This window comes from Dermacentor variabilis, chromosome 10 (genome assembly GCF_050947875.1).
Source record: "Dermacentor variabilis isolate Ectoservices chromosome 10, ASM5094787v1, whole genome shotgun sequence".
Lineage (NCBI taxonomy): Eukaryota > Metazoa > Arthropoda > Arachnida > Ixodida > Ixodidae > Dermacentor > Dermacentor variabilis.
In genome coordinates, this window is record NC_134577.1 from 32219433 (window position 1) to 32245317 (window position 25885).

The window sequence follows — 25885 nt, forward strand, 5'->3', positions numbered from 1 at the left end:
GCGTAAATTTCACAAAGTACGATCTAAAGCATCTCGAAATAGTTCCGCAGCACGCGACAGCAATGGCAATACTTTCAAGCAGCGCCGCGCCGGATCGCCCAAGCTAGAGAGGAGGAAAGGCTCTCAGCGAGGTGTTGGCGCCCTTTTGAGAAGCTGACTGCAGGCGGCGACACAAGTTTAAGCTTGCGCCGTCGCGGCAGCAGCTCGCATACCCATAAGCGCAGGCAAATTTGCACTTTTTTCTTAAAAGCCAGGAAATTAACTGTGCCAACTGTTGTACTAGTTGTACTAACCGAAGTAGAGGACCAAACGCGATAGTTGTGCAACATTTGAGCAAGAACAGTGTAAATCAGGGAAGGCTTGGCCCGACTTGGCTATGTTCTGGCTATCTTGCCACCCTCGTGGCCGTTGAGAGCCGGAGAGCCCGCCAACACTGGCCGAAATCGAAAGCGCTTTTCGGTTTTCTTTTTGAGCGACCGAGGCATCCGCCATGTTTGCCGTTCCGTGCGTGGAACTTTGTCTGTGGTGCGAGTAACTTAAGAGGAAGCGCGCTGGCGCTTCTTGTAAGCTATTCCTCCTGGACAAATCACTCACGTCGCCAAAGCTTCCCAGTCAAGGCCAGCTTGCATCACAGCGTCCGTCGGTTTGAACCACGAGATCTCGCACCGGCGTGCAGCGCGTCTCTTGTTTTTGCTTACCTTTGCTAGTTCTTCGAAGCACCGTCGACGAAGTTTGGAGGGAAGACTGGAAACTACGTTTCTCCCCCTGCCAGTGGTTTTGCATAATCCGTGCTGCAAGTGACGTGCGTCGATTCTGTGCTCGTAAGCAAGCTTGCTGTGGGTAGAACCACAGTGCGAACGGCAACGGTTCGCTGTTCGCGGAGACGCCTGCTCTCGAGCGTTTCGCGGTGGTTATGAACGCCTCAAAGGCTGCGACAGCGAGCGCTTGAGCGATGGATCCCGAGTACGAACGACGGCTTCTGGGTCAGCGCAGCAACAGTTACGCGTCGCCTGCGAGTCCAGTAAGTGTCAACGCGTCGCGTTTGGATCGTGTCGCGTTTGGATCGTGTTGCGTTTGGCTCTTCCGATTGTGTGTATGCAGTCGACAAGAGCAAAATGCAATATGTACGACAGTGCGATGTTAATGTTCGCGTATCAAGGATGGTTGTAAAATAAACACTAAAAAGAAAGATCACACTAAAGCAATCATTTGTGTTGAAGGATTTGTTCTGTAGACTTTCGCCAGTCTCCTCGCAATCTTTGCAGGCCACTCACACTTGGCCTCATTCTTGAGAAGTGTAGCTACGAAGTGTGTCGTTCTCCGAGTTCCCCCATAGAGCGGATTAAACAGTCCACCAGGACATGTTCAGACACGCTCGTTACGTATGCACACTTTCGCAACCGGTCACGCCCATCGACAACTCGTGACGCTGCGTTTAAACTACCGTGGTTTAAACTTCCCACGCGGGTTGCATGTGGAAGTTTCCAGTTGCGTGGAGGATGAAACAGATGGGCTTCCTTACAGAATTATCGGCGAGCCAGCTTCTTTTAATAAACCCATCTCCGCCGCACTATCAGCTGTTGCGTTCCTATTGACACAGCTATGTGTTCTGTCGCTTTCAGGCGGAAGGAAACCTTTGAGTCAGTATCGCCGAGTAACATGTGACCGCGTTGTCTGGAAGGCTACAGTGCACTGTTCTGTTTCGTTTTCCTATGATTGCCGTATCTGGCAGGGCAAGGAAGCGTTCAAAAATACTGCCTATGACAAGGAGTGGAGGCAATATTTTATTTTGTTATGGTTATTCTAGTCTTGACATCTTCTCTTCATTGAGATTGGTGCCATTAAAGTTTAACTGCAAACATAGCCATTCTTGTATAGATCGTAGTCTGGCTGCCCACCAGACTCAGATCATCAGATTGTTAACTCTGGTCTTCGTGTATCAGCCTGGCGTCCTTACTATTGAGTTACAAGTGCGCAATCAGCACTATCACTGGCACCTTATTTGTTTGTTTCTTTTACATATTGAAAGAGCGTTGATTATGCACAGAAGTGTTATTCTACTTGTTCTATGTCCGACGTTTGTACTGTATGAATTAGTAATATCGTGTAGGAATAAAACTAAGCTGTACCAAGATTGAAAATTAGCACCTAGGCCATGATAATGCAATGGTTCTATTCCTGTTCTTTTCCTTGATGTGCTTTGCGAGTGCCTTGCTCGGCACTCTAGCAATGTTATCATCAAGGTTGGCCAGTTTCAAGTGGTGGATAAGAGAAGAAGAATCGAGTGAAAGGAATCGTTGCATTGTGCCAGTCCTGATTATCACTCGGGAGTCAATTGTCGTTGAACTAAGTCAAGACAGTACGCAAAGGGCATATTGTCTGACTTGAAAGTACTTGAAAATTGTTTTAATAAAAAAAGTATGAGGTCTGCTTCTGTGGTAATTGTTGTTTGAGTAATGATTAGGGGTTCCTTGCCAAACTTCACTGTCTTTGCTTATGTGATGCAATGTCTAAGGCACTCCAAACGTGTGCAATCTCTGTCTGGTTCACGTATGTTGACAGGCAGCCTGAACTACGGCGGAAATTTCAAGCTGCTGTGGTAAAAGTCAGGCCGCCATTTGAGCCAGATTGTGCATCCTCTGAACAACATGTATATGTGCATGCCCCGATAGTGTCACATTGTAGTGACTGAAAACTAGAAACACCGCCAAAAGTGTCAGTTAAGAATCCTAACTCTCTATTGGGCAACCTTGTGCCCAGAAAGGCCAACAAAAACACAAGACTCAGAATGATAAAAACGGGTACCGTTGTCAGCCGTCAAATCTAAATAGCGAGTCAAGCCGATATGTTGTTTATACATTTCCCACCATACGTTCCAGGGCAATCCTTGGTGCGCATATACATCATTTGCATAGCACATGCAACCCAGTTAGATGAGTGATTTACTGTAGGACTGGCGACAACATTCAAGAAATTTTGGATATTGTATTTGTGTCTTGCACCGAGTGATAGTTGATAACAGTGATAATCTAGTTGAAAATGGTCTTCAGAAAAATGTAAAGGAATGTACATGTGTCAGTATATATATATAAGGCAGCTTTATTAGCTGCATTTGTAAATTGTTGCATGACCCTGTTACTGTTATATAGGTATTTTCACCGTGGGTTGCACTTGTATTAAGTTGGCACTATTACCAGAATAAGTTTGTCCATGGTGCCTGTTTCTTTATTTCACCGTGTTCGCAGCTGGGTGACCGCTTCATTCCAAGCCGGGCAGGAGCCAACTGGCAGTTGGGGCTTGCAAGGATCCCCGACAGTGCCCAGCGAAGTATCCTGCCAAAGGCCAAGGACACCAGTGATGGCTCCAAGGACAGCCTGGCTTATGCCTGCCTGATCAAGAATGAGCTACTGGGAGCCGGCATAGAAGATGCTAAGGTGAGTGAAATCCAGAAGGCTTGCAGATGCCACAGCTTTTGCATGGACACAAATATCACTGAGCCATGAAAGAGAGTGGAAAGTTTAGTTAAGTAACTTGAGCAACGTGGGCGTTGTTCTGAAAGGCAAAATGTAAACTGAGCGCCTTGTAGGTTTGTGGGATTTTGGATACTTTCAGCCACTCACAGCACTGCGACTGCTTTATTCTCGAGGGACTTGTGCACAGCTTTTACCTTGTCTCTGTCTCTCTGGCCTCGTTCATGGTGACCAAATCGATGTTTATTGACTGGTAACCAATGTGGCTGACTTGACCTAAAGGTAGACTTAGTCATACAATGTTCACAGAATACACATGCAGGATTTTATTTGGTCTCCTGTCAAAGTTTTCAAGGGGATTTTGCCCATTCATGCTGTTTCACTAATAAATATTGTAATTTTATGTGCAGTGCTCAACACTTCAAGCATGATAATTGGCCTGCATGACGGCTGGTGCTCCCCCCCCCCCCCACCAGTGGGCGCTGGGGACACCAAGCTGATGCATTGTGGTTGCATTTGCACCCCCCCCCCTTCCCCAAGGGATCACCCATCGCTAACCAGCGAAGCAAAAAGTGTTGGCCGCCATGCAGGCAGCCTATCAGATTTGAATCGCTGAGTATTTATACGAGGGGGGTATCATAAGGTTCTGATCATTACTATGAAATAAAGAAATGAAAAACTTTATTTCATAGTTATTAACATTCTTGTACTACATAGTCACCATTGAATTTCACCCAGTTTTCCCAGCGTATTGTAGTCCTCCGTAGGCCTTCATTCTAGTTCTCGGATTTCATTTGTAAGCAACTGCTCGGCCTCTTGATTGACTTCATCTGCACAGATCACCAACCTAGCAGCACATTTTTCATTTCTTGAAACAAGAAATGGTGTGGTGCAAGATCAGGAGATTAAGGTGGATGGGTAATATTTCATAATCACATTGTTTTGCTTCCACGGCAGCAGCTTGAGACGACTGAGCGAGTGCATTATTAGTGAGAAGACAGACACCTTTGGAGATATTAGAACAGTGTTTTTGCTTCAGAGCATCTCTTAATTTATTCAGTAGTGAGCAGTAACATGTGCTATTGATAGTCAGACGTTTGTGAATGTAATCTGTTGGGATGACTCCACGACAATCCCAGAATACCAACAATACGAGTTTCCCTGCAGACCTTTGCACCTTAATTGTTTTGGGTGGATGGGAATCGGAGTGCTTCCAAACATTGCTTATGTTTAGTGTGCGGATTATATAGAAGTACATCCATCATTAACAAACGGCTATAAGATTGTCTTCATTGTGCCCCAAAAGAGTCGGCATCTGCTTTGACAGGTCACATCATGTTTCCTTGTGAATAGGATTCAGCAGTCGAAGTACCCAACATGCGGACAGCTCATATATATGCAGTTTCCGTGAAGATATGTTCCACACGCTACCATACCTTAAAGGAGTCCTGAGCCACCCCTAGAGTTAGGCGAAAAAACACATTTCGCAGATAGCATACGCTGCTGTGAACATCTCAGTCAAATTTTGCACTTGCGCACAGCGTGTGGGGGCTCACAAGCAGGGCACAAAGTCAGCTTTTCCTCAAACACTCTTTTCAACAGAAACCTGTGTGAGCTGACTATCTGTTCACGCTCGGCCACAGGCACCTATGTAGGAATGAAACCGTGGCCACACTGCTGATCGGTGTGCCATAGCCATCAGCTCTCGCTAATTTTGGTTAGTCTGAAACACTACTAGCCATAAACTATGCAATCATCACCAGCAGGAGCAGCCTATTTGATGTCCACTGCAGTACGAAGGCCTCTCCCTGTGATCTCCAATTACTCCAGAGTAATACTTAACCCTAAACCACACGTAACCTATGCCTGCCACATCTCGAGATGAATAGCAGTTAGTGCCTACAAGGTATGTGCACTAGTGCGTGCTCACTCCCAGCCGCTCATGGCTAGACGTGCTTTGTATTGAGCACGACAAAGTACGCAGTCTGGATTTGCCTGCTGTTCGTGCAGGACAAAGCCTGTATGCACCATGTAGCATGGCCAGGCTAGAACACACGGGCGTGCACTTACAGATGCGAGTAGCGTAAATGACACAACAAACCTGCTCGGTGTAATGCCATAAGCGGCGTTTCGCCACTCTATTGCCCATGGAAAGAAATTGAGGGCGAATCTGACGGGTAAATACCAAAACTCGAAGTATCTACGCTCGCACTGTCTTTTTGGAAAATTATCTTGGTAATATATTCCTGGGAGGTACCAGTCTTGGTCAAAGGCATTCTTGAGGCTTCAAAGAAATGTAGTTCAGGGCCGCTTTAAGCCTGTGTCATGCATTATCATATCAAATTTTACTCATTAATCTTGCAGAATGAAATATTCCACTTTCCTCGGTGTCAATGAAAGATGTGTGACCAGTTTGGAAATTTCTTTTATGCCTCACAACAGTAGCATATAATGGACAATCATCACGACAGACAGTTTTCATTTCATCATGAATTTGCTGGGTGCTATAGCCCTTAAAATCTAGAAACTTTGTAATGCTGAATGCCTCATTCTTCTTAATGTTCCCGTATACAAACATTTACTTCCGCCTGCAAAAAAAGAAGACATTTATTAGCACGATACTTGCACAATAATGTACAGGCTTTTCAATTCTTATACTGGCAAAAATTTATTCACATGCTTGTAGCCGTACATAATGATAAAAACTTTTTTATACCTCCTTGTACATCACCTGCTTCAGGAGTCTTCACTCTGTGGTTTATTCAGGTGAGCTGCACACCTCCTTAGTTGGAAACGTGACATGTCACCATCATTGCTTAGGGGGAAGTGCCATGACAAAAAATGGTGGCGATCAATTTTTGAAACGCATTTCAGTGTTCAGTGTTCTGAAACACGGTTCTGTATTTTGGGGGGACAGGCTATATTATTATCTGGATAAAGTTGAATAAATGTATGGGGCTAATAAAGGTAATATATGCCGTATTTATGCAATTCTAGCGCATTCTTGGTTGTAACGTGCATCTGATCTTTCATGGCCGGAAATGGGAAAGTGCAATATCCTTGATTGTTTTATGATAAGATAGAGAAATAGGAATTTTTCTCTCTTGGAAAGAGGATTTATTGCATCCGAATCAGAGTGGACTGGGCGTACCTCATCATTGCTGTTCTATCCCCACTCATTTGCTCCAGATTGGATTTGAGATAGGGAGGTGGTATTTTTACACCGCTTATTGTAGTTTTGGTTTTGTAGTTGATTTTAACAGGCATGTAATATCATGGTGGATTTTCTAGGAAAATAGATGCTTGTGAGAATTGAATAGACACGGTGGCTGAACTGAATATGAACTTTTTCATTGACCACTTCGTTTGGAGCCTGTTTGCTTGTAGCTGTGCAAGGTAGCTGTACATATTATTAGAACTTATCTAATGTGTGTGTGCTACATTAGCCTGAGCTAGTTGCTAAAAAGTAGCATGAAGGCTACAAAAGTATGGGTTTATTTTGTAGCATGATGCTGCTTTCATGACAATGTGAACATTTATTTTCATTACGCTTGCTCGGCCTTGCAGAGTTCGGTAGAACTCATTGGGTTATCCCATGCCGGAAGATGCAAGTTTCAGCTGTCCCTCTGGTTACCCGCAGGAACCGACGGAGGAGCGCCGTGTGTCGCAGGGGCAGTCGCCCTCGTCGGGCAATCTCTTTCGCTACGGGGCAGGACGACCGTCCGAGCCCTGGTCACCCTACAGCCTCTCCCCGGTCAGTGCCAAGAGCCACAAGCTCCTCAGCTCTCCTCGCAAGCAGGCACGCAAGATCTCCAAGATCCCGTTCAAGGTGTGTCCTTAGCTTCCTTTCCTCCTTATTTCTTTTTTTACTTATTTACACAATACTGCAGGCCAGTAATTTGGCCCTAGCAGGAGGGGCTACAAGGGATACATACAATGAAACGAAGATCAGCAACAACAAAAATCAACAGAACACGAAGACTGTAGCAATGTTCAACCATCGAAGTTTACACTATGAGACTCGAGCGCCTTCATAAAGTCGGGGGATTCAAAAATCTGCCGGGGCAAAGAATTCCATTCGGACACTGCTGGGGGAAAAAAGTGTACTTGTGTGCGTTGGTTCTAGCGAGAATTGGTGATAAAGAGTATTCATGGCTGTGCTAGTTGTCCTTGTAGTTAAAGAGACTCATGTTGTGAGTCTCTTTGCCCGTTTAACCAAGCTTTACACAAAATTTAATCGCATATCGCTGATCCAGTAAACGCTCCATGATTCTCCGTGACGAGGCATTCCAACAGGGGTTCACAGTACAAGCGACCTGCTCTCTTCAACGACTGCCGATTTTTCCCAGCATTCCCAATATCCCCTTCACCGATCCTGCGCGCGCAGGCTGCCTCTTGTCCGCCCATTCGTCCAAGAAAAAACCAGTCCTACTACTTTCAGAACAGACCCTGTATAACAAGTATGAGATATAACGAAGGTATTTTTGTGTCAGTTGTGCCACTGTTATAGCAAGGTGGTACCGCATAATGAATCTTTGTGTTGATTGATTTGCTGCCTGGTATTTCATTTGGGGTGATCACATACATATGATCATCATGGTTAGCAACCTGTTTCTTGCAAAACTGGTCTTTTATGCTGTTTCTCTGCCATGTCCACAGGTACTGGATGCACCTGAGCTCCAGGATGACTTCTATCTGAACCTGGTAGACTGGTCATCAACCAACGTGCTCAGCGTGGGGCTGGGTGCATGCGTCTACCTCTGGAGTGCTTGCACGTCACAGGTAAGGAGGAGCGATTCATACCTGGAATGCTGGTGTCCATCAACCTGAAAGATGGGGCATTTTATTTACCGGTGTCTGAATGAAACAGCATAGCTCATTAACCCCTTTCGTGCCATGCTATCGTCCCTAATTCTGACGAAAGATGGCCAAATTTTTTTGTGAGACACATTGTAGGCAATGTTTATTTATTCAATTTCTCAACCATTGTTGCAAAGCTGAAGCTTAACAGCACTGTACCATATGCAGTACCACGCGATAGGTATGAAAGGCAAACATGAAACAATTTTTTTGACTTGCAGAGTACACTTTGAAATACATCAATAAGTCACCTGTGTCCTTCACGTCAAACATCTTACCTAAAGACACCAGAAATGGGAAGCAAGGCGGGTATGCAGGGACCACGTGTACGTCCAGTTCGCGCCACTGTCTTGTGATGTCAAAGTCAACAGAAGTGCCACTTTTAGAAGACGAGCTGAATGCATAGAGAATCGTGTTCTTCACTTGAAGACCAGTGCACTTCATCTTCAAGATAACTCGATTAATCACTGAAATCAATCAGGATTACACGGTAATCATACAACCATGTGGCACGGCAGTTTCGCCATGCCGTGCCGGCTGCCCTGCTTGTGTAGTTGCCGTCAGTGACACAAACTTCACCTACAGTTTGTTTATTACACAAAACAGTGGCCGGTAGAATATACTGATGTCTTTATCTTTCGCAACAAGCAATGACCACTGTCAAATCAGTAGCATGAATGAGAGCCGCGGTACAAGGCAAGTTCAACTCGGAGCCTGCGTCCAGCTGCCACTGCGCTGCATGCCAGACGGTACGACTGCATCATGCGCCTTGCAATCTGGACGCCGCAAACAGCAACATGTCTTCGTTTTTGTGCAAATTGATGCGATGAGAAATAAAATGTTCCTGAAACAGTGCCTTTTGCTGTCATTGCTGGTTGTGTTTGACGTGGTACATCCTACTGGCTCGCTTCAAAGCTGGCTAGGCTTAGCGATACTCTCGGCACTGAGCAGAAAGCGGTGGGCGACAGTTGTTTAACACAGAATCACCCCGACGGTGAGTCATTGCACGAAACTTGTCACTAATGTATTCATTCTTTAAGAAAAAGTGCATTTTCGTTACTTACGCAAGTGTCTGGAGATAGTTGTGTGCTGCTGAATGCATGCTTCGCCGTAGCAAAGTACATTGTATTTACACCATCTAGACAAAATTTGCCACAGGATGTGTCTGTTGTAACAAGATAGTTCGTTATACCTGGGGTTCGTTAAATGCAGAATTCATTTCATTGATAGTATAGTGTTTTAGCTGAGTGTTTACGGTCTGCTTCAATCAGACCAGCACATGCTGTAAATTCTCACACAACCACCTTGCGGGAACGCTAGTGCGCTTGCGTGAAATGCTCATGCTGGCATTGGAATGAAGATCGCTTCCTTCGCTTCACTTACAAAACTAATTGAGCCGAGTGGGAGAGCATGCCTACTTGCCTTCTTCATCGCTTTGCAGGCCGAGCTGATAGCACATCGCTCTCATCTCAACAAGGTGTACTTATCAAAAATGCAAATCTAAGCTGTTATGCCTTGCCTCAGCACGTGAAATCTGAGCGGAGCGAGGCGTAAGCTGCCCCATGCGAAAATTGCCTTGTATGGACAGACCAAACTAAGTGAAAATGATAGTCTGTTATACCTGGAAGTAGGTTGCATGCAGAGCATTGCTGCAAATGCCTTGTGAGAGGGAGTATAGGCCCACTATGACGACCATGCTGCCCTAGCGCTGGCCACCCCTTCTTCACTTGGACTCTCCCGTGCGCCATGCCCGCCCGGCAGCGCATCACATTCTCTCCGATTACATCAGAGTGAAGTTTGCTGTTGCAGAGAGCTGTTGTGCGATTCTTTGCTCTATTGCATCGGCAAAGTGCCTTTGTTACGGCACTGGCATCCAGTAAGAACAGACTGAGTGCTCTGGCGGTCGCTCAGGATCTGGTGCAAAGAGTGGCCAGGATAACACTCAAGTCTGTTCTTACCGCATGCTTGCTGCCGGTGTTCTCTCATCATGGCTTTGCTGTCAGCTTCTCCGTCATCGAACTCACTGGGGCAACAGAGCGACGGGCATCGAGATTAAGTGCACTTGCTCTAAACAAGTTTGCAAGAGTAAACGATCATAATCTCCCTGGAAAGCTACAGCGCGGCTGTTCGATTATGGGACTGCACGGGACCAAAGTTGGGGGTGCGATTATTATGAGGGGGAAAACAAAAATTGTAATTTTCAAGAGCAAAGTTGAGGGTGCGGTTATTATACAAGTACATCGATTAGACGAGTATATACAGTAATTTTGGTGTGCTGAGCACAGCTCTGGCATCATTAAAATCCATGCTCTCTTTTTCACTGCGCAACCAGGTGACACGCCTGTGCGACCTCTCTGGCGAAGGCGACTCTGTGACCTCGGTCGCATGGGCTGAACGTGGCCATTTGGTGGCTGTCGGCACCCACAAGGGCCTTGTCCAGGTCTGGGACGTGGCTGCCTCAAAGCAGACAGCATTGCTTCAGGTAAATATACATGCACGAGATCACCATCAGCCTATTTACGTCCACTGCAGGATGGAGGCCCCTCTCAGCTATCTCCAGTTCAATATGTGAATACAATGTAATGGATGCACTATATATTTCGTAAATAGAATAAAATTCCCAGGTCTTCTCTTCTTATTTTTGACTGTCGAAGTAGCCTTGGAAACAACCAACATAGTGAAGGCAAGGATACGTCATGTAAGAGTATCCACAAGCAAATTCAGCGATTGTGCAGCTGTCAGAAAACCGAGTGCATAGGAAACTTGGAGTGATCTTCTGTCGCTCCACTAAATGAGTTATAATCAGTTTTCGCACGTCTCTCAAGAAAAAAAGATGCATCTGCATCGGTGTCGTGTGTTTGTGCACTTGCTTGTAAGTAAAAAAAAGGAGCTGCTCACCTATACGAAAGCCATGCAACTGCGCATCTCCCAGTAGTGCTCTGAGTGATTAAAAATGAGATAAAATCAGTTTTCATGATGCCCATATCGCAAAACATCACTTGTGACAATATCAAGTCTAAAGCTCACAGCTGCAAGCACGCTGCAGTGAACAAAGCAAGGCACATACAGTCAACTTCCGTTCATTCACCCACGATGGGACCGACGGACTTGATCAATTCGTCGAATTAAATGAGATGCAGAAGAAGACGCCAAGACACACTGCTGATTAATTTGGCTGTATTTGCCAGATACTACACGTGCGCACGTGTAGTACTCCCACACGTGCGCAGGCATCGGGAAAACAAAGCGTGCCTGCGCTCTTGACAAAATTAAAATATGCTGTCATCAAGGTGTCCTTCAGAGTCAGAGCCAGTGAAAGACATTAAAAGTGGATTGTCATTACGAAGTCGCGTCGACGCAACACTACCCTCATTATACTGACACTTGTTGCGAGCATATATTTATTACACACGTATATCGGTGAGACACATAGATTTACTCCATTAGTATATTTGTTAATTAATGAAATCTGTGTTTTTTATGTTGAGGTTTGGCTGTACATTTACTCCACTTTCCAGGGTTTTCTTCTAGCAGTTGCACTGTTTGGAAAGGTTTCTCACAGGAGCATTGTTCCAATGCATTGCAGGGCCACTCCGCACGTGTGGGTGCACTGGCATGGAATGGAGATGTGCTGTCATCGGGCTCACGAGACCGCTTGATTCTTCAGCGGGACGCCCGGACACCTTCAGGGGGTGCACCTGAACGGCGACTGCAGGCAAGCTGTGTTTGGTGTTTTGTGCTGACATTGGTATTGTGACTGCTTGCCCCACTGTACATGATTTCAGAGATGAAGTCTCCAGTTCTGGGAAAGATAATGTAAGTCTAATGAGGCTCTTGAGGAAAGTCAGTAACATCTGATGCAGTTCATTAGTTCACCCAGAGCAGCAAAACTGTAACCGTAACCAAGTGCGTTTTACTTCGGTGCTGTTGTAAATTTTTGGCAGCAACACGATTATGCGCCACCAGGAATTTACACTAGCAGCAAAATAGAATGCACTTGGTTACTGCAATATTAGCGCTGTGTTTTTCTGGTAGAGCTCTGCACCACGCAGGCTGTTCAGGTTTATGCGTCCGCTCATCCGGTAACGCCCAGTCCCTATGTGCTTACCGGACACTCTAAAACTCTCTCAATGCGCCCTCACCATCATGTTCTGTAAAATCCAAGTGCGACAAGATCCTATCGCGCCCCTCGCGCCGTATGCTGTGGCTCCATCTTCACTGTCTTCCCGCATGTTTAGTTCTAGAGGTCATGTAATCTCAAGTTTCGAAGACTCAAAGCAAGAGGCTTAGCTCTGCTTGCTCTCTTTTTGTCGATAGCATCATCCCACTGCGGGTGACCTTATCAGCCATGGCATCGGGGTGAACGCAAAAGCTTTGCAGGCTTCGCCTCGTGCCACCAATATGAAGATATCATCGGCATAGCATGAAACCACGTTTTTGGTTTGCAGACTCTTAAAATCAACAAAATTACTTCTTTTTCTCATTGAAATTTCTTTTTTATAGTTGCCCAATAAGGTGTAAAATTCTATGGCTCCATACATCTAAGAAAAACCCATCGGAGACTTAGTCATATTTGCATAAAAGGTCAAATTTCAATACAACAAAATTCAGACATAATGAAGCAAAGTGACGATTTTACCAGCTACGTTATATCGAGATTTAACTGTACTTGCTTGCCATCCTTTATAGGAGTACTGAAACATATCTTTAGCTTTGTAAGAGTTATACTGCACACTTCTCACACATAGAAGGATGACACTTAACGTGTTTGAAGGCTGGAAAATCCTTACAGGATATATTAACTTGATACTAAAGTTGGTCTCAATATACTGGTCCGACTGTCATGACACAGAGCAAAATTTGCCGAAGTCATGTAGCCATAAGACTAGGTATCGTGAACTGCCTAAAAAAAAAATTAATAAACAAGAGGGGTAAGCCTATTCTGGCTTTGTTTGTGTACAACAGCCGCAGTGATTGCAAGGGCCGGCGACCCAGTAGGAAAAATTAGATTCTAGGGTAATACCCACGCCTCACGGGCACAAAAAATGACATTCGTTGGTGAATGCCTTTAGTTCCCAAATGACATTTTTTTCAGCTGAGCTGCAGCTGTCACACTTCCAAATTTAATGACATCTGATGTGACGTCGATGACGGAATATTCTGAAGTGAGCGATGTCAAGGTACTAAATAAAAAGTAAATGTGCATATACAAGTTCACTTAGGGCCTTCATGAATAGTGAATCATAAAACCAAGCACGCTATAGTGCCGTTAGCATGAGTTTGTTACTGTATTTTGCTACATTGCAATTGGTCATAGCAACTTTGGCTATTCCAAGTCAAATACGAAGCCCAAAATCAAAATGGCACCTGGCCTGTCAAAGCCGTTCCAACGCTGACATGAGAAATTTCACCAAGTACAGTTCCTTGCAGGAGCGTTGTAGTCGAAAGTTATGTGTAAATTATTTTTTACATACCGTATTTACTCGCATAATGATCACACTTTTTGTCAAAAAACTGGATGCAAATTCAGGGGTGCGATCATTACGCGGGTTCAATTGCCCATAAAAGAAGAACAAATTTTTTTCATCCCACATTTGCTGCAGGATGACAACAGGTCAATAAACAGGCCGCTGCCGCTGTAATAGTGCGGGACACCAAAACAAAAATGGCGGCCGGCGGGGTAAGCCAAATGTGGCGAATGAGATCTTTTTTTTCTCTTAAGTGCATTACGTGCATTAAAACAGTTTCTTCCATATCAGTAGTGAATAATGTCGTTAATATCGGCAAGTTTACGGCAATAACGTAACCGTGTTCACTTTATAGGGACAGAAACAGATATGGTCGCGCTTAGCTGCCAGTGACATAGAAACACATGGCGAGCATGCTGCGGGAACTGCGGCATTTGTCTTCACTACTATCCTAATACGGCACGTTTACACTAAGGGTGGGCAAATATCTTAGCTGTGTTACAAGCGCCGGCATATGAATAAGGTACACTTCTAACATATCAGTGTAAATGTGGCTACTATCCTTGCCGCTCGCGATTTGTTGCGTGCCTAGGAGTGTGGACGAGAAGAATTGAAAGGTGCCTTTTTTGTTGTTGTTGACCACAACCATTATAAAGCCTACAAATAATAAAGCCAAGGCAAGTTTGGTTCTAGCTTTCTTTTTTCATGGAAATGCGGAAAGTGGTGAAAGGAATGAAATGGGGCATCTGCTTAATATGTTTGATCCGTGCAGACTGCTTGGTGTGTCTTGAAAAGTTGTTCACGTAGCATTCAACAGCATTCGACAAATGGTAAGCGCGACCATCATTAGCTAGTCTTGGCACACGACATATTGCTGCGGCAAGTTCGGGGTGCGATCATTATGCAAGTAAGTACAGTAGTAGAGACTGTTTCGAATAGTTCAATTGTACTGCCTTGCGCAAACTATGGAGTCGAGGATATACATTTCTCGGTTAAATGAGTTCTGGTGGAGGAATTAGATAATGAATGACATCAAGATAAAATGACATCTGGTTTATCCCTGTGGCATCACACAAGTTAATGTCATTTTCTGTGCCCATATGGCCCGGGTATTAAACCACGATTTCATAAGGCACACTGTATTGGGGGACTCCGAATTAATTTTGACCACTTGGAATTGTTTAGCATGCAGCTAAACCTAAGTACACGAGTGTTTCTGCATTTCGCTGCCATCTAAATGTGGTCACTCAGCTCATGACCTCGAGCTGAGCAGCGCAACTACTGAGCTATTGCAGCAAGTAGTGACTCAGTGCAACATCACGACAGCCGGGTACCAAAATTAAAACTGGTTCGTAAGGAATCTGAGGACACCTAAGCACTTCTTACGAGTTGTGAATGCGAGAGCTACAATGTCCAATTGCATGCCGCTGAGCTGTTCTTCGAGTTTTGCACCATAGCAGTATGTGCTGCCCAAGTCAGCAAGCAGCAGCAGCCTGCGACGCCCTCTCCCCTCACGCAACACCTGATGCGCTACCGCAGCGGCAGGTTTCCCCTTTCATCTGTCTACTCCACTGAGGCGTGCTTGTGACGTGGCATCGCAGCCAATGGGACTCTAGGTGCTGTTTCACTGCTACAGACTGAAGACGCCAGCTTTTTCACTCAACGGGCCATTTGATGCTTTCGCATCAGAACAAGTATTGTAGTACATCATTGAGTGCGCTCTGATGCTTGACAGCATATTTTCTAGGGTTTAGAGAGCTTCGGGCTTCATTGAAAGGAAAAAGTAATGACAAATCAATAATGTCATTGTATTGCACTTAGTGTTACACTGACTGAAGAACTAATGGATAACACAAAGGAACAATACGTGTACATACATTGTGCCACGTAGGTCCATATTTTGTTGTTCTGTGAGTGTAACACTAAGCGCAATACAATCATGAACGGCCGCCAACTAGCCCTAAATAATGATGTCATGTCGCCACTCCTTTAATGTTTTGGCCACACTTGTCAATGCAGGGCCACAGGCAGGAAGTGTGCGGCCTCAAGTGGTCGCCCGACAATCAGCACCTGGCATCGGGTGGCAACGACAACAAGCTGCTGGTGTGGAACCTGAGCAGCAGCACCCCCGTACAGAGCTACACTGAGCACGTGGCGGCCGTCAAGGCCATCGCCTGGTCCCCGCACCAGCACGGCCTGCTCGCCAGCGGTGGGGGCACCGCTGACCGCTGCATCCGTTTCTGGAACACTCTCACAGGACAGCCAATGCAGTGTGTGGACACCGGTTCACAGGTTAGTCGAGAAGATATACAAGTGCAGTTGTTTGTTACTCGATGCAGAAAAAAATCTTCGATGTGTCTTGCAGTGAATTTTGAAAAATTCTTAAATATTACCTGTGGCAGTAATTTTTCACTGGAAGAGGTGGAATCTATTTAGATAGGAAATCAAAATGCATTATATACTAATTGCGTAGCTGCCAACCTATGGGGGAAGTTATAAAAATTCCACATGACAAGGGGTCTGGGGGACAGATAGTATGTGTTTCCCTGAGCACACCCTGAGCACACACCTATTGTGGGTTATGCTCTTTATAGTCATTCCTGGATATACAGTCGAATCTCGATAATTCGAACTTGAAGAGTCCCGAAAATTTTTTGAATTAAACGGATTTCTTTTTAAGTATTCAAGCACCATAGCACGATGCACGAATGGTGCGAGTCGTGAAGTATCGCTGCACGCAAACACACAGCGAATGAGGACCACGAAACTGCCCACGCCGGCCAACGCTCACTTCCCGATAATAGCAGGAAACGAAACTTCAAGGAGCAGGCTAAGCTGGCAGTGCCAGTGCAGGAGGCGCGCGCGCACGCAGAGACCGACAAAGATGAGGGAGTTGAGAGGGAGGGCGAGGAGAGCGGATTTGTTTTCTCACCAGCTTGCTGAATGGCGCTACATACTCTGCCACCTAACCCGCCATGGTTGCTCAGTGGCTATGGTGTTGGGCTGCTGAGCATGAGGTCGCGGGATTGAATCCCGGCCACAGCGGCCGCATTTCGATGGGGGCAAAATGCGAGAACACCTGTGTACTTAGATTTAGGTGCACAACGCCAGGTCGTCAAAATTTCCGGAGTACTCCACTACGGCGTGCCTCATAATCAGATAGTGGTTTTGGCACGTGAAACTCTATAATTTAATTTTAACTCTGCCAGCTACCGCCACCGAAGCAGCAGAGTTGCCAAAGCCAGACTGGGCCCCCAGTGCTGCTTCGCTCTGCGTGTTCATGTATTCCTTCATCTGCTGACAGATCGGCGCTGTGTTTACCTTCTTCATCCTGCATTCTTAACGCAAGTCATGCCTTATCAAGATTACAAAGTCATTGCCGCTGATCATAATCATGTTGGTGTGCTCCCCCCTTCTGTTGCGCCGTTGCTGCGTTCAAAAGACAAGGAGAATGAGGTGCTGGGTGTCGCCTACCATTCTTGTATTCAGGCTTTATCTTATACAGAATTGGATATGGTGCACTGTCCCCAGCAACCTTTCCATAGGGACGTCTCAGTTTAGACGCATCATTGTAAATAAACAAGCATGAACGAGACCGACCAAACTAACCAAAACAAACATGAGCAAGAGCTGACATGAGCAGACGATAGTGCGAAACAAGCAGTCCGGCTGAACCAGACGTGAGTACAAATAGAACGATCAGGCAGGTTTGCACGATACCAGTTTCCCGTGCATACGTCACTGTAGGGGTCACTCCTATTGGTCTCCTCCGCTTGCCGCTGCTGCGAGCCACGAAAATTGGCCCAGGACCAATCCCTCCCACGGTGCGCATTTTGCCGCTAGTGTGGCTGAGGCATTGCGGCGCCACACAGAAACGGCAACGTTGCCATTTCAGAGAGGATTAAATTTTTTAAGCTTTTTTCTCTCTTCCTCTTTCTTCAGGCACAACATTGAGAGCTCTCTCCCAAGTTTCTCTTCTATGGCAGGGTCAGAGCAATGCTGGTCATAGGCGCTGCCGCGTGATTTGGCGTACTGCTGAAAGCGTTGTCAGAGTGCAGTATATTCGAATTAATCGTCGCAAATGCTTGCGCATTCAAATTACCAGGTGTTTTCGGCCATTGGAATACACATAACTCCGAGGGGACCGCAGCGACAGTTTGAATAAACTGGAAGTTCGAATTAAGCATGTTTGAATTAACAAGATACCACTGTACAACAATACCTCGTTAACTCGGAACTCGCGTATCTCGAAAAATAGGCTAAGTCAATTTTCAGCAGCACGATGCCGCCTACCACAAAGTGGGCGCTTTCCCCGAGTGTGAAGTCGAAACCTAGTGGCTTAACAACTTTTCCAAGTAACCATGTGACACCTCATGTGATGGGAGAGACGTACACAGAGGCAGGTGGTGCAAAATAGCACGTTCTGCGCAGTTTGTTTTATCCGCTTTATGCAGTGGACGTGATTCACCTTCAGGGGTGTTATTTCTGTTTTAATTTTATTTTACACAACGTAGAATAAGAACGCACGTGCCGCGTGCATTCCAGCACAGCTGATATCAGCCGAAACAAGAAACGTGCTTCGCTTCCTGCGAAATAAAGTTAAGTGCAGCGGTGGGAACAATTGGCTCATGCGATGTCCGAAGCAGCTTGAGGACGCCTTTCTAGGTCCAAGTGCTACCGCGAAGCAGGCCAGCCTCACACACTTTCTATGCACTGAATAAAATGGTGGTGCTGCAAAACAGAGCTGATTGGTGCCTCCGGTATGTTTTTTTTTTTTCTTTTTTTTTTATCTTTGAAACCTTTACAAAGAGCCAGTTTACAAGCTCTTGTTAAGAAGCTTGTCAGTAGTGATGGATCATTTAGAAAGAACTCGACTTTTCAGTTCAATTCCTGCAACTTTGCTTGTCTCAATTTTTTCCGGTTTTTGCTACGAGTTAACGAGGTATTACTGCATATCGAATTCATTCCAAAGCTTCTCTAAAATCTCTGCACATCTCAGACATTTTACCAAGATCTTGAAAAGCAGGAGTTAACCTATTCTCTTCTCCAAGGCTGTGTTAAATGTACACGATTTGACTTATCTTTTGCATACTAATGTCGCAGGTGAGCTTTTGTGTGCTTATTGCAGCACTAATCGTAAAGGGCCACGTCACCTGGATGCAAGACCACAGTGCACTCTCCACGTGTCAGAGTGCTTGTTGTGCTTTATTCCGGATAAGGTAGCAATGGACACAGCACAGAAACAAACTAGCAAGCATAGATGTGCGCCATGCCGTCATCAACGCTCTTGTACTACAAATAGCATACGAATGTGCCCGACTGTGTGTCAATTAAGGTATGCTGTTTAAAATGCTGATCAGCATACACTGGCAATGAGTCAACCAAGCAGACCGTCATTTCAGTTTCAGAACTGACATCATGTTGGAACTAGTCGTCCTGTCCTGTTGTGTGCCACTTCGCACTCTGTTGCCTTACAGTCCCTTCGTTCTCGGCCCTTCCCCTCCGGCAGACATTACACGAAGCCCGTGATATCTTCATAGAGCCAATGAATGAGGCCAGTTTTCGCAGGCAACGCTGACAGTGCCTGGATTTTAAAGGTAGTTCCACAGACAACAAAACAGTGTTTGCCTACTAATACTGGATGATCTTTTGATTGTTATTCACTTAGTATTTAAATTTAAGAACAATAGGTGTTGTCTGAGTGAGTTATGCTATTTAATGTTGTCAACTTGGAGACATTAGTTGCTCACTAGACAAGCGGCTTGCAGCCGTACATCAGCCTAGCTTTCTTGTTTCTAAATTTAAAATCCTGGTGGCTCCACTTGTCAGAAAAATGTTTCAAGTGAATTTGAAGAAATGCCTGACGAGTAGTAATGAGAACGACAGAATTTGTTTCAAACAAGGAGGCTCATTACAAAAGGAAAATGTGCGCTACTTTCTTTGAACAATGTTAAGAAGCAGATGACACTCTTCAGTGTTGTATTGCAACATTTATACGTACTACAGTCGAACCAACTTATAAGGATACCGGTTTTAACAATATGTTGGTTATAACAAGGAGATGCTTCTCCACCGTCAACTTTTGTATGTTTTCCATGGTGAAATAACCTGCTTACTACAATTCCGCAATGCCACATTACCGGCTATAACAATTAAGTCTTGCTGCTGGGTGTCTGAGCCAAAAGGTAATGAAATGCAAAATCATTGGAAAAGAAGAAAACAAAATAAAATTCGAGCAACTGCACGATGGTTTGCACGCTTATTTTTAAGCCATCTCCGCACACCTCTCTCCCGTCGCCCTTTCACTTCTCCGAACAGGAGTGGGCTGTGCCCCATGGCTCTACACCGCCCAACTTTGCAAAACACAAACAGACCACGCCAACTGCACTGCTCGTAGATTGCTCGCATGTCGCTCGCTGGCTCGTCTTTCAGCACAGTTCTGCAAACAGCTTAATCGCTCGTGTTCGTCTTTGTTGGTTGCATCGAAATCGTTTCTAGCCACGCGGTTTCTCAGCCACGCTTGAATTTCCGCCGGAACGGAAGTTGGCCGATCTGCCCGCTGATCATCGGCAATGTACGACGTTGCCAGTGAAAAGAAAGTGCACGGCTATAGATTTGGAAACTAAGTGCTTCTAACCAATGAGGCGATCGTCACGAACGTGCTTGGGTCAGATAGCAATGGCGACGATGGCAGCGATGGTGCAGTAGGGCATTGTCCTCACAGGAGGCCTGGAAGATGATTCAGTTTCTCCGGGGCTTTGTTTTTGCGAGAAACCTTCCGCTGCACTACGTGGAGCACCTGGATGCCTTGGAGAAGGGTGTCGGCAAGCTTCGCGTAAAGCATGCAAGGCTGATAGACGTAGGGTGTTCTCGTGCAAACCAGTGAGAAGTATGTGGCGAGATGCTTGTGGCTATTCTCGCCTCAGCCTTTCTTCTGGATTTCTCAAGCTGACAGGTTGCCGTGGCAGCCTCCTCGCAATATTTTAAGGCCCTTTTTGGGGCTACCAAAGCAATGCCTTGGCAGTGCTCGCATATCGCTTACCACCCATGACCCCTCTTTGCAGTTGTTATAGCAGTGCCATTCTTTAACGCCGACAGCCGTGACTTGTTGCCCGCGATCGTAGCGCCGAGGAAGCACTTAAATGAGTGAACACAATCAGCAGCCAGATGGAGGAAGGTGGTGGGGAAGAGCACTGGCCTCACCGCCATTATGGTTTTTTCACAACAGCTCTGTCATACACCTATTTTGATTTTTTCATGCAACCTGGTTATAACAATTATCAGTTATATAACAATGGAATTTTTGTGGCACTTGAATATTGTTATAAGTGGGTTCGACTGTACACCAATACCACATGTAACGTCAAATATGTTCGTTAAGAATACGTCCATATTGTTATCGATAGCAACTGCAGACATTGTGCAAGGCAGCTAGTTCCTTTGTTGGGCGTATAGGCCAATGGGCATATGGACACATAGAAACCTGAAGGAACCCATGGAAGGTACCACTGTAAAATGGATGTTAGATATTGTGGTGATCAAGGCACAATCGGTGGGTTTCGTGGCACTCCAGCAAGGATTAGTCAAACCATACAAAGTGAGGTAATAACAGCCTTTTGTAGTCAAGGTAGATTGCCCAGGTGGAGAGACGTTTAAGAATACAAACGTTGGCTTTGCGTAGTTCAAGAAACCTCCGAGTCATGCGTCAAACAATGAATCTTAATTAAATATGCACTTAAAACTTCTGCAGCTTAATGCGACAAGAGGCTCTCTGCAGTGCTGCGGCATCCTTTACACGTAGAGCGATCATGATATTTGTTCAAACATTGTGTGTCTCTCATGCTATTGATAACAAAAGAAGGTAACCATTCTGACATGTCTTCACATATTTGCTCTTGCAGGTGTGCAACTTGGCATGGTCCAAACATGCGTCAGAGCTCGTCAGCACGCATGGCTATTCCCAGAACCAGATCCTCGTCTGGAAGTACCCATCGCTGGCCCAAGTTGCTAAGCTGACCGGTCACTCCTACCGCGTGCTCTACCTTGCCGTGTCCCCCGACGGCGAGAGCGTCGTCACTGGTGCGGGCGACGAGACGCTACGGTTCTGGAATGTGTTCAGCAAAGCTCGGTCACAGCGTGAAGCACGATCAGCACTTAGTCTCTTCGCGAGCATACGCTGAGAGGTCTGATGCGTGGAGTGTGAATGTAAAACAATTGTGCGTGAATGCCTAGGGAAGGTGGGGCAGGCCTTCGTGATGGGGACCGCTGCAGACTGAAAAGCTCGCCAGTCCTCGAATGCAGCAAACACTGCTGCGGAGTTTGGCTTCGTGAAAGGGTCGTTCATGGTGCTTGTGAATAGACCCGTCTAAACTTATTAAAGGATGTAAGGCTTATCCACGCTGGGACCAGAAATGTCGTGCCAAGTCTGCCATCAAATGTGCTGCGAGCTGTCGTAATTTGCTTTGAAAACCGATTTTATTTATTTTTTTCATTTTTATTAACTGCTAAAAAATTGTGGTTGCTGTACATACTGCCTGCTGCTAGCCAACAAGTTCATCTATGCAGAAACGCATTATTTTATGCAGATGTTGCACTGAATTACAGCGCTCTGACTGGTCTAGCCTTTTATTTATCCTGGTGCTCACACATCCCTCTCCGACTGCATTGATTTCACTGCTCACTTTATGGGAGCTGTTTTAAGAGCGCCTGTTTACGCCTAGTTACCCTGTAACATTTTAGTTACCGTGCCCCCATAGCATTTTATTGAAGCGTACCAATAGCCATTTTTTTGTTGTTTAACTGATTCACTGAACTGCTTCAGAAAGTGGAGTTGACCACCGAGTTGGTTAGTGCCAGCTGTACACTATGAATGCAGTGGTTTATGTTGCAAATGTCACACAGTCTGTTTGGTGCATGGTCTACGTGCGTGCACACGCACTAGGTGGCCTAATAGCTGCAGTTAATAACCTACGTTGGAGACAGACGTGCGTTGTCGTGGCAACTACTCTGCGTGCTCCATGCTTCAGGCAGAGCCATAATTTATCTACATTTGAAGACTTTCTTTTTTTCTGCATTGGCCATACAGGGTTTATAAAGTTGAATAAATTCAATGCAATTGAGTTTAATTTAAATTGTCATTTGCAGTAACCATTTTCATACACCTCCAGAATGCTTGCATTTCAGCCTGCCAGCAAGTTACACTCGGTTCTTGCACAGCATTTGACAGCCTTGTTGCTGTATACTCAAACCTTTTGTTTATTTTGTTTTTACCTGTCCTAAGGAAGGCAGAAGAGACCATCGTACGTTTCATTCAAGCCAAATAACTGTTCACTTTGTGCTGTTTTTGTTTGTCTGTTTGAAGGACAGTTGACAGGTCCAAGCCATGCAAATGAGCAATTTCACAGTAGAACTGTGTTCTGAATGTGATGCCTTTTTGTCGGCACGTCGGTCGGGCCTTGCCCTTTCCGATATAGCTCAAGTCTGTCGTGCCCTATTGGAAAAAGTGGCTGCTTTGACACATAATGCAGATGCTTATTAATCAAGGACTGGGCTATAGATTTTGATTCTAAATTTCATAAATATGTATTATTGTCTGAATATTAGCTAGGTGGTCAGCTCAGATGCCGGTGACCCTGTACACGTCTTGTGTACAATGCAAAACCAATGTGCAAAAGTATACAAATTGCTGTACTGGGAGAGCAACATATGTTTTGCCCAATTTTTTTTTTCTTTGTTTTCAAGCTGCTGGTACCACTAATAAATTTACCACCACTGGTTGTGTCAAAGTACTTAGTTCATTGTCGAACAAGTGATGGCATGAATGCAGTGTGGAGCACCAAAGTGTGGTTACAGAAAAAGGTACAAGCTGAGACCTGTTTTCAGCACATCTTTCCTCTAACTTCACTTCACTGCTTTGCGCTACATTCACGCCATTGACTTGTACTGACTCGCCCAAGTTGCTCTTTCAAGCAAGAAACTATTCGCAGTGGTATTCTGGTGCAATGTTAGAGGTGGAAATTTTGTAAATGAACTGGCAGGCCTGCTTACTAAATTGATCTCTATAATTGAAAAGCAAATATGGCCTCCTGAAGCAGGTGTTTGCCAATCTTCTGCTAGCTCAGCATGGCTCTATAAGCATGGAAATTGTTTGTTGTTCTCACAGTGTATGTACAATGAAGAACATAAGTTATTTTGTTGTCATGAAGGAAATGCAAACATGAGCATTGACAAACGAGGCAAGCAGGCCCTCAAACTGAACGAAAGTACAACCCAGTGATCACATTATATGTAACACATGCAACTGAGTGCTGTAATTGTTGAGTTGTGAGCTCAATGGTATTGCATTGTTGAAATGAGTGACGCAGCCATGATAAGGGATATCGCTTTTCGGTTTGGGGAACTCAGCACTGATAGTGTTAGTGAAGTGGCATCTTGTTTCATTTGTTGTGCACAAAGGGCTTTTGGAAGAACTGCTTGCACTGGTGAGGAAATGATGCCTAATAAAATGACATTGAACCCTTGCAATGTCTGAACTCTTTGTTGCAAGGGGCTGTAGCCTGGAACAGCGGTTGTGGACTCAGTAACAGGCTCTGCCCTTAGCAAGCTACGTGCTGCATGTCTTGTTAGTGCAGGAGCCAGCTAGTGTTAGGATCGCCAAGGTGCCATCAGCATCCGATCAGAAGTAGTGCATCAGGAGCAGCCGCCATATGATGATTCTGCAACATGAGTGTGCAAGACCGGTCACGTCATGTCTGCACATCTCGAAGCAAATATGGCCAAGGCTTTGTAAGACAACAAGGATCAGGGTGCAGACTGTATCCGGCTGTTGCAGCAAGGATGCATGCACATTTCAAAATAACATGCCCTTGGTCCAATTATTACTTGTTGGTGAAGAAATGAATGAATGGTAGTTTAATTCGCAGCTATATTTTATGTTCTTCAATCACGAATTGTAAAAGAAACACCAAACGGGCCCGCCTGAGAATTTTCAAGATTCAAGATTCATTTATTTCTCCAAGAGAAAAAGGCCGGGGACATAAAGCTGCCTTGAAGCAGCTTGACGGGGTCTGGGGCCCATTTACAAAATGGCAGCAGTGAAGGGTAAAAAAAGTACAATTTGACATACGTTATGAATCAAGGAACCATACACAATGCAGAATTACAATTAAACTTAATGTAATACAAAGTAAAATAAAAATATACAATGTACTGAGAAGTAACAAAAAAGCATAAAACAGTGGTATAGCAGAAACAGAAGGATTAAAACATAATTGCAATTCAACACTACGATATAATATATGAAGTTCAAACAATATATAGCAGTATTTCTTTTTATACAATGGCAAAAAACACTATTAGCCTAATTTGGGTTTGAACCCACCACATGCTCAAATAATTTCTGAACAATTGTTTTTCTGTTTAGGTTCATATTTTCTGTTCACCATTTGTTTGCGTTAACGGTGTTCGGAACCAGGAAATGCAACATTTGGGAGCCATACGTTGTGCGAAGTCGGGGTAGATGCCATTTCTCTTTGCGTCTGGTGCTTGTATGAGTGTGCGTTTGTGCCACCGATGAGAGTTGGATTGTGAACTTAGCCTGAGGTAAGCTCAAGTTATTCAAGGCGCAAAGAATGGTAAATGACACTAGATGATGAATGGGAGATATTCCATGTTTAATAAACAGTGGTCTGGTATGAGCTAAGTAATCTGAGCCAGAAACTATGCGGATAGCTTTTTTTTACAAAAGTAGTAGTTGATTTAGATGCACGCGAGCTGCAGTTCTCCACACAAGATGACAGTAGCTTATTTGAGAATGACAGCCCCCAAACAAATGACATGAAAACGAAACGACAGCACATGCCTTTTATGTTGAATCTTCTCAGACTGAAATATTAAAAGTACAAAACAATAAGATTGGCCGACGCGAGAGGCCGCGTTTATACCAGAAATCTTGCCTTGGTGCATAGCGTTCACCGCCAGCATTTCCCGGTAAACATTACAGTTACATAAGCTGCAGTTGTCAGGATGCGTGAGAAGCAGACAGGGATCTTTGAATGCTATAGCGTTCTCCTCTTAAAGAGAAAGCTT

At 45.0% G+C, this 25885-nt stretch overlaps 1 protein-coding gene and 1 long non-coding RNA gene across 2 annotated transcripts in view; one reads left to right on the plus strand and one right to left on the minus strand.

Annotated features, from left to right (window-relative positions):
• Positions 1-420: 420 nt before the first annotated feature.
• fzr (fizzy and cell division cycle 20 related) lies at positions 421-24322 on the plus strand. Its single transcript, XM_075672219.1, has 8 exons — positions 421-1021; positions 3246-3434; positions 7111-7299; positions 8130-8252; positions 10663-10812; positions 11917-12045; positions 15818-16090; positions 21700-24322. The coding sequence occupies exons 1-8, from the start codon at positions 953-955 to the stop codon at positions 21976-21978; spliced, it is 1401 nt and encodes a 466-aa protein (XP_075528334.1). The 5' UTR covers positions 421-952; the 3' UTR covers positions 21979-24322.
• Positions 11193-25885, minus strand: part of LOC142560261 (uncharacterized) — a 32524-nt gene continuing 17831 nt past the window's right edge. Inside the window, exon 3 of the long non-coding RNA XR_012823329.1 lies at positions 11193-11269. This is a non-coding gene — a long non-coding RNA (uncharacterized LOC142560261). The remainder of the gene's footprint in view (positions 11270-25885) is intronic.

Coding starts and splice junctions, on each gene's coding strand:
- fzr (XM_075672219.1), top strand. CDS start 953: ATGGATCCCGAGTACGAACGACGGCTTCTGGGTCAGCGCAGCAACAGT. Junction 1,022..3,245: donor ACGCGTCGCCTGCGAGTCCA/GTAAGTGTCAAC, acceptor CCGTGTTCGCAG/CTGGGTGACCGCTTCATTCC. Junction 16,091..21,699: donor GTGTGGACACCGGTTCACAG/GTTAGTCGAGAA, acceptor TTGCTCTTGCAG/GTGTGCAACTTGGCATGGTC.